The sequence below is a fragment of the Durio zibethinus genome, chromosome 1, assembly GCF_047325235.1.
Source record: "Durio zibethinus cultivar Kanyao isolate XHJ-2024 chromosome 1, ASM4732523v1, whole genome shotgun sequence".
Classification (NCBI taxonomy): domain Eukaryota; kingdom Viridiplantae; phylum Streptophyta; class Magnoliopsida; order Malvales; family Malvaceae; genus Durio; species Durio zibethinus.
In genome coordinates this window covers 29,083,570-29,093,041 of record NC_143162.1, presented here as the reverse complement: position 1 = coordinate 29,093,041, position 9,472 = coordinate 29,083,570, and the positions used below count along the sequence as shown (strand labels likewise).

Sequence of the window (9,472 nt, the reverse complement as noted above, 5' to 3'; positions counted from 1 at the left end):
ATTAGTATAACGTTTCATGAAATATTGAAAGTCTCGAATAAAAATTAATGTAAAAAAATTAAAGATTAAAATGAATAGATTAATAAAATTTAATAAATAGATCAACACATTGTAACTTTAAAGTTTTCAAAAATTGTAGGTAAATAATCTAATCAAAACTCTTATAAAATGAGCATTAATTTTAATTTTTATTCATAATCTTTATGTAACTCATTTTTAGTTGTAAATTTCATGAATTATTTTTAAGAATTTATATAGTTTGCTATTTTTTTTATTATTAGGATAATAACTAATTTGATCCTTACACTATTATACTTTTTTTAATATGATAAATAAAAAAATTTAATAAGTATTTAAATTATATTTTTATGTACTAAATTACTCTAATTTAATATCATTAAAAAGATATTGACATAATATTTAAATATTGATATAGATGACACATGATTATATTATCTCGTATCATTCTTAAAAAATAAAAAAATTTTAAATATAAATTAAAAAAATTTTTTTTTTAAATTTTTTATTCTTTAAAAATGTAATTCGGTTTAACCCTTACATCAAAATGACGTAATTTTGATCCAACATCGTGAATCACCATCCCAAACAACAACATTTAAATCACATTCCTCGTTGGCAACCAACATTTCAATGACAAACGTATTTCAATCACCACCCAACAGCACACAAAAAAAAAAAAAAAAAAAAGGCTATTTGGCCGTCCCAGACTCAACATCCGAATCCTCCGCCAAACCACCCATCCTAAACAGTCCACTATTAATCAACGAACTTCACAACATATCAAAAAACCCCAAAAAAAAAACCAAAAAAAAATTAAAACGCATCCCCTTGGGCGGGGAGAAACAGTGTTGACCACGCCCCCCAAAAAATAAATAAGTAGAAAAACAAAAATAAAAAAAAAAGAGAGAAAAGGGCTCGATTGGAGATGAGAGAGGTATAGTTTTTCAAGTAGAAGAAGTGGGAGGTTTTTTTTTTTTTTCGATGGTAAGAGGCGGCAGAGGAGTGGTGGCAAAAAGAGGCTGATGGCGACATTGGACCTTGGGGCGATCCCAAAATCGTGAAAAGAGAGAGGAGAAGGAGGAGAACAACATACTTCCGTTTCAGGACGATCGGACGGTGGGATAGAAATTTGTGGTGGTTTGAAGTTTCAAACTTAAGGATTAGATCTAGGTTTCTTGAGGCGTCTTTAGGAAAAATTAAGCTTAGATCGACGAAGAAGAGATTGAATAAAGCTCAAGGTGAAATTTTGTCGACGACGGGAGCAGAGGCCGACTGTCGGAAACTGGGTTTGGGAATGGGAGACGTTTGGCTTATGATTTTTTTGTTTGAAAGCGATTTTTTTTTTTAAATAAGTAGGAAACGAATTGAAAAAAAATCATTTTGGCCTTTTTATATAGAAAAAAAAAAAGGGAAAAGATCCGATTCCACCTGTTGCACTCGAATTAGTCTGAAATCGGTGGTCAAAAAATTATAAAATAAATTTTTTTTAAAAAATTATATTTTAAAGATATTTTAATTTTTTAAAAATAAAATATAACAGATAAATTTAGATCATATATAACTACGTATAATATTTTTTTAAACAATATTAAGAGTTGAAATAATTTATAATACAGGAAAATATCGTTTAAATATTTGATTAAAATTTTATTTTAGATACCATATTAAAAAAAGGTATAAAAGTAGGTCAAAATGGAGTATTATCCCTTGTTTAGTTTATTTATACTCCAATATTTAACTTAATGATTTGTGCGTAATTCTGTTGGAAATATTGACTCAAATCTCATAAGAGATTTGTTTGAGATTTGTTAGATATTGCTTGATGGACAAGAAGACTTGTAAAAGAAGAATTCTAAGAGAAAGAGGATTCTTAATAGGTAAGTTTGACTTGCAAGAGAAGAATTCTAAAAGGAAATGGATTCTTAATAGGCAAGTTTGACTTACAGGAGAAGAATTCTAAGAGGAAAGGGATTCTTAATGGGCAAGTTTGTATGGTTATAAAAAGGTGAAGTCTCTACAAGATTAGGTATGAGAAAAAGATGTAAGAGAGTTGTAGGGTTTTGTGGGATAGACACCCCATAAGAGTATTGGGGCTCTACGTCTTATGGGTGTGTATGTTTGTTTGTGAGTGGACTAGAGGAGATTGAGAAGGTTCACATAGGTATGATGTATGGGAACATATGGGTATGTGTTTGGTTATGTTGAAAGAGTGCACAAGGGTTTGGGTTTGTGTTTGTTTGGGTAGAGAATACTTCATAGGACTAGAGGAGGAGATTGAGAGTGTCTTATGAGTATTGATTGTTGAGTGAGGTTGATGATATGATGTATGTTTGTAATTCTCTACAACTAGTGGATCTTGTTTCTCATCCGTGGATGTAGGTCAGTTGGACCGAACCACGTTAAATTGTTGTCTCTTGTGTGTTTGATTTATTGTTTGATTTCACTTCCGCTGGTGCGATTGGATTGGAGGCTTTTAGCCCAACAAATTCTTCGTCAAGCCAAACTTGAAATACTCCCTTCCAAGTCAAAAGTTTTTAGCCTGATTATTGATACTAGGAAAAAATGGATACATCATTCTATATAAAAAAAATTCTCTCAGCTTACAAAAATATTAAACTATTATTAGTCATGGGAGAAGGATCATACTAAAAAGTTTGATACTTTTTTAATAATGATTTTAATAAATACAAGTGATGAAATAAAATTATTTTTTTCACTTGTTTTTTTTATTTTTTGAGTCTATTAAAATTAATAATTAAAAAAATATAAAATTTTTAGTTTTACGAAGAGTTAAGTTGATCACTTCTTATTATTCATATAGATTTTTTATTTTTAGATAAGACAAATTTTAATGTTAAAACTTAAAAAATTTGTGATACTTTAAAATTTTTTTAAGATTGAATGAGTTAAAATGTTATAAATGAAAATTAATTAAAAATGATTATATTTTAGGGTACCATTTATTTATTTTGGAAGATATATCTGAAAACATAACACCATTAAATAACTTTCAAAATTCTTGGGGGGCCATGAACCTCTCTGGTTCTCATATGGCACCGCCACTACCTGCACTACCCAGAGTTAAGAATTTTTAGCAACATCGTGAAGAGGAGTACATATCATACTACTTAGATATGCAAGAAAGTTAAATATAGAATACAATAAGCATATATCCACTTAACTGAGATGACCACAGAAGAATTTAATAAGTCAAAAAATCATTATGGTATTTAGTAATGAAACTATTCAAGCTTCATCAATAACACTCCCTTGGAGGATGAAGCGAAGAAAGAATTTTCACATGGAGAAGGTGTAGAGGTCCACAGACCCTCGCAAAAATATGTTTGGTCTATTTTGAAACCGACATATATCTAACAGTTAATGAAGAAAAGTTTTTGCAAAAGAAGAATTTGGTACAAATATTTCCCTATATCAACTTTCGTGCTCTTCAGTAGGCTCTTAGCTAAAGCCTAAAAGTTCTCGACTTATTAGTGATCAGAACACGCAGAGACATGCTCATTATAAGAATTCAAAATGAACGTAATCTTGAAATGAGCTATCCAGCTGAATGACAAAGGAAAGTTTCTTCTGTGCCCAGTAATTTTACTTCATTCTAATTCCTAAAGATTTGGTCACTGGAGGCATATGGAGGAAAAGGCGGGGATAAAGCAGATAAGATGAATACATTTTTAACATGAAAGCAAATCCCGACAAAAGGGGAAGACATTTTATAAAACCGAAAACAAAAAAGAGAATTTATGTCAAGAGAAAGCATAAATTTTTAAGAGCAGTACCTCCATGTAAAGATTAGCTCATGAGATGGCATCAGACAGACCAGTTTTTGTTGACGTTGCGCGTGCATCAGGTTCTAGCCACAAGGAAAAAGTCAGAATCGCCAATGGCATCCCTTATAGATGCATTTTTTGAAGCATCCTCCTCTGCATGTATAACATAAAAGAGCAAGCTGGGAAAAGTGGGGACTTGAGGGCAAAGGCACTAGAAATTAAAACCAGAGCTCCATATAGCAACATGTAATAATCGGTAAGAGCTAACTTCCAGAGGAAATAACTAATAAGTAACATTTGCTCTTATTCAGACCTGACATTTTGATCAAGAAGTACCAAGCTTTGGATTAAGAAACTCCCAATACAAGTAACTGGGAATAAGAAAATATACCTGTTTGCCACACTTATGCCCTGGTTGAATGCGAAGGCAAAGGAACAATTAGTACTCTTTAAACCTAAGTAACATAATAAAAAGAATGATGGCAAAGTTATTCTTGATAGCAATTTTCCAAGTCTAATTTGAAAATATGAAATGGAGGTACTGTAGAGTAATACCGCAATTCTCTGGTCATGCTTGATCCTGGAAGGAAAGTATACCAAAATTAGCTAGTAAAGCAATAGTTTCTTCACAAACAATCAATGGGCTTTTACATCAGAGCTAGAATGCTAGATAAGATGCAAAAATTGCTTTTCTAGGATGTATATAGAATGGAATGAGAGTTTTCTAAGCAGAGTGCATACTTATAAAGTGAGTTCATCTAAAGATGTGTTTGCACCTCTATTTTGCGCGTAGTGAAATAGGCATTATTATTATTATTATTATTATTATTTTTGAAAATGAAGCTTTCATTCATTCGTTACTAGTCCTGGCATCATCTTTTACAAGGGATTGTAAAAAAACAGGGCATTCTTCTATCCAATACTTTCCTTCAGTGATCAACAATCCATACTTCTCTAGCTTATGGACAGCTGCATTTCCTTCTCGTCTGATATGTTGCACCCTGCACTCATTAAACTCAGCAGCTCCAGCCCTTGCTTCCTCTTTCAAGTTCCATATAGGAGATAGATCCTGGTTCCAGTTCTGCGTTCGTGTAATTACTGACAGTGTGTCACCTTCTAAAATGATGTCATGGATTCCCATATCCTTCACAAATTCCAGCGCCTTTACAGCCGCATAAGCTTCAGCAGTGAAAGGGTTTGTCACGCCAGGCAGTTTACCTTCATAATCTCTGATCAGTACCCCTATTCCTTCATGTTTCTTTTCTTTATCAACTGCCGCATCAAAATTGATTTTTGAAAATTATCCTGGTGGCTTCCATCTGCTTTCCCGTTCTTCATTAGCGTTAACATGCTGTTGTCGAACTCTATTAAGCTCTTCAATTTAACTTCTTACAAAAGCAGCAAATACCATTGGATCTCTTTTTTGTTTTCCATGATATTCATTATTCCTATCATTCCAAATTGTCCATGTACCAACCATGAGCATTTGCATCTGTTCTGCTGCGATTGTCTCCGTAACCCTTACGCACGAAAGTAATGGCTCATTTTGCTGCTCATCTTCCCCCTTCCACTGGACATTGATATTTTCCCATACTTTGGTTGCTAAACAGCAGCCCTTTACTGAATGGATCACTGTTTTCTCTTCATTCCCACATCTCATGCACATGCTTGCCACTAGAATATGTTTCTTTGCCAAGTTCACCCTTACCGGTAGAAAGCCTTCGCTAACCTTCCACATTAGTATTTTGATTTTTAATGGTGCATCAGCTTCCCAAATCTTTTTCCTGACATTCTGCCCTCTCTCCGTTTCTTCATTTGTTTCCTCACTCGAGTCATTCTCCATGGCTTGCTTGTTTAGCATTTTATATCCATTCTTCATTGTGTAGAGACTTTTGATGGGCAAAAAGCCCCAAATTCAATCAAGCCAATGAAAGTGAAATCAAATAATTAATCAATTGCACAAGAGACAATAATTTAATGTGATTCAGTCCAATCAACCTATGTCCACTGATGAGAAACAAGATCCACTAGTTGTAGAGAATTATAAACATACAGATTATACCGACCTCACTCAACTATCAATACACATAGACTCTCTCAATCTCCTCTAGTTCTATGGAATATTCTCAACCCAAACAAACACATACCCATATACACTCATGCACCTATACCTATGTGGACCATCTCAATCTCCTTTAGTCTACTCCAACATACACACCTATACCTATATGGACCATCTCAGTCTCTTGTAGTCCACTCCAACATACACATACATTAATCCTATTAGTCCTATGGGATGTCTATCCCATAAAATCCTACAATTGTCTTGTATTTTTTTCTTTTACCTAATTCTATTGAGATTCCATCTATTTATAAACATATGAACTTGCCTATTAAAAATCAATTTCCTCTTAGAATTCTTTTTTTGCAAGTCAAACTTACCTATTAAGAATCCCTTTTAGCTTAGAATTCTTCTTGAGCAAGTTTTCTTATCCATCAAGTAATATTCAAGCAATCTTAAACAAATCTATTATAGGATTTGAGTCACTGTTCTCAACAATCTTCACATTGACTCAAATTTCATCAAATTATCTATTTTCATACTAGACATGATTGGCCTTTTGTGTGTCTTCACACTTCACAAAAATCAATTTTCAAAACACTAACTTAAACTTCTTCATTGAGTCAAGCTTCTTTGGACTTGCCTCTTTCTATGCCTCTTTTCATCCTTTGATACCACTTGTTAGGGATCACTACAACTTTGATACCATCTATTGGGCAAAAAGCTCCAAATCCAATTAGGCCAATGTAAGCAAAATCAAACAATTAATCAATCACATAAGAGATAATAATTTAACATGATTCGGCCCAATTGATCTAAGTCCACGAATAAGAAACAAAATCTACAAGTTATAGAGAATTACAAACATACAAATCAATCACCCTCACTCAACAATCAATACACATAAACCCTCTCAATCTTTTATAATTCTAAGGAGTATTCTCAACCCAAACAAACACATACACAGATACACTCATGCACCCATACCTATATGGACCATCTCAATCTCTTTTAGTCCACTCTAACATATACAACCATACCGATGTGGACCATCTTAGTCTTCTGTAGTCCACTTCAACATATACACCTATAAAGTGTCTATCCCATAAAACCTTATAACTCTTTTATATATTTTTCTCATATCTATCTCTATTAAGATTTCATCTATTTATAAATGTACAAACTTGCCTATTAAGAATCCATTTCTTCTTAGAATTTTTCTTTTACAAGTCCCTTGCAGTTTAGAATTCTTTTTCTGCAAGTCTTCTTGTCAATCAAGCAATATCCAACCAATTTCAAACAAATCTATTATAAGATTTGAGTCACTATTCCTAACATCATGCATATGCTTGCCACTAGAATATGTTTCTTTGCCAAGTTCACCCTTATTGGTAGAAAGTTTTTGCTTATCTTTCATATTAGTATTTTGATTTTTAATGGTGCATCAGTTACCCAAATCTTTGTCCTGACATTCTGCCCTCTCCCCCTTTCTTCATTTATTTCCTCAATTGAGTCATTCTCCATAGCTTGCATGTTTAGAAATTTATATCCATTATTTGTTGTATACGTAGACCTTTGTTATCAAAGTGCTAGACCAAATAATCTAGTTTGTCTATCTTGCTCAAAGGTATCCCACATATAGCATCTGGTTCATCTTGTGTGAACATCTCATAAACTAAGTCCCACTTCCATGCTCGAGTCCATTCATCGACCAAGTTAGCCACTAACCCATTTACGTCGTTTTTGTTCCTCGATGATTGCGACTTAAAATCTATATTGAAAGGGAGGCATTTATCTATTCATATGTGGATGGATCTTCCATTTCCAATGTGCCATCTCAATCGATTTAGTATAATTGCTTTAGTTGTTGATTGATGATTTCTGCTAGTGCATAGGCCATTCAAATAATAATAAAGTCTAAAAAGCCTAAATATCGATCTCAATTAGCTAAAAAGATTCCTAAACTAAGTACCTATTATTTTTAAATCCTATATAAAGTTGGTTTAATCGAACAAAAGTAAGTATTAAACTAAGCTAAGTAAAAGAAATTATAAAAATAGTTGCTAAAATAAAATGCCATAAACTAAATGCAAATTAAAATGGAAACCTAATCTAAGAATTGAAAATGGCAAGTAGGAAATTCAACAAAAATAGTAGTTAAGTAAACATAATCGAAATAACTTACTTCAACTACCTTTAACTAACTCTTAACTAACTTTAACTTCTAACAAAAGATATTTCTAAAAATTATTCAAAAAATTAACCAAACAAGCTAGGAATTACACAAAAACAGAATGTAAATGAAAATTGGAACAACATTGAAATAGAATTAAAGGCTTAAAATAAAAAATTTAAGAAGAACTAAGCATAACCAAACTTAGGTGCAAAAGCTAGAAACTGAATATTCAACAAAGATATGTAGATCTAATCTAATTCAAATTGAATGAAATTAAACTGGAACTTGCAAGATTGGCAGATGATTTTAAAGGAAAACTAAATTGAAGTTCGAGTCATGAAAGAATATTACAAGATCTAAACTAAAAACATGAAAACTGAAAGTGCAATTTGAAGTTGGTAACTACTAATTCTGGAGTTCAAACTTAGATCTAGAGTTCTATAGAAGGAACAAACTTGACCTAATCTAACACAACCCAGACCTACAAGTTTACAACATAGATTAATAAAGAAATTGCATCAAACAATTGAAATCCAAGCTCAATGAACTAAACTTCAAAACTAGTGTACAAATTAGAAAAATAAAGCAATTGTAAGGAAAATTAACTAACCAGAATGTAAAAACATGAATTTAAATGCAATCAAATAAGAAATAACAAGTTAAAACATGAATTGAAAGTGTAAAGTGCAAGAATATCAAACCAAATACCAAAAAGGAAAGAAGTCTTTTCATATGTTGCCACTCATTCAAAGTTTAACTCTATTGACTGAGTTTAGTGAAAACTTTGGAGCTAGATTTGGAATTTTGTAGATGAAATTTGAATCATATTTTTTTAAAATTTGAAGATCTATGAGTTATGAATCTAAAAAAAAAAATTGGCTCAAAACAAGCTAGATTTAGGCAAGAACCAATCAAAACATTGCAAATAAGTCAAAATAAAAATCAAAATATAGATTTGAAAAACACTTGAATTCAATTAAAATTAAACACTAGAACTTAAAGATCTTGATTTTTTATTGAAGAAATCATAAAATGCGTTGAAAATTAAAGCAATAAATGAAATTATGCTAGAAAATAAATGCAAATTCTCCCAAACAACCCTTTAAATGAACAAGGGGGAAACTATTCGGGGAGAAAAGAAAGTTGATGCAAGGAAAAGAAAAATTGCAAAACTAAGCTACCTCATCTTCTATGATCAGCCTCTTTCCCTTAGATAAACGGGAGGTGTTTTTAGCCCTTAAAAATGCAAAAAAAAATAAAAATCCAAGTAATTGCCATCCTTCTAGAGTCTTTTTTCATAGTGTCTTTGAAATCATTTCTTGCTTGTTTGCTTCCTCTAGCTCCCCTTTTACTTCAAGCCTTCTTCTCATGAGCTATTAAGCTCCAATAAGTCAACATTATGACCAATAAAAAACCTTCAAATGGCCA

The 9,472-nt window shown here is 32.1% G+C and overlaps 1 protein-coding gene across 1 annotated transcript; it reads right to left on the bottom strand.

Annotated features, from left to right (window-relative positions):
• Nucleotides 1-4,656: 4,656 nt before the first annotated feature.
• On the bottom strand, nucleotides 4,657-5,685 carry LOC149520519 (uncharacterized). Its single transcript, XM_089745578.1, has 2 exons — nucleotides 5,193-5,685; nucleotides 4,657-5,078 (listed from the first exon to the last, which is right to left on the bottom strand). Exons 1-2 carry the CDS (start codon nucleotides 5,683-5,685, stop codon nucleotides 4,657-4,659), a joined length of 915 nt encoding a protein of 304 aa, XP_089601704.1.
• Nucleotides 5,686-9,472: the final 3,787 nt, after the last annotated feature.

Bases quoted from the DNA above. Each gene is read 5' to 3' on its own strand.
- LOC149520519 (XM_089745578.1), bottom strand. From the start codon at position 5,685: ATGAAGAATGGATATAAAATGCTAAACAAGCAAGCCATGGAGAATGAC. The intron at 5,079-5,192 runs GTTAAATTGAAG...TTGATGCGGCAG, and splicing joins ATTTGCTGCTTTTGTAAGAA to TTGATAAAGAAAAGAAACAT.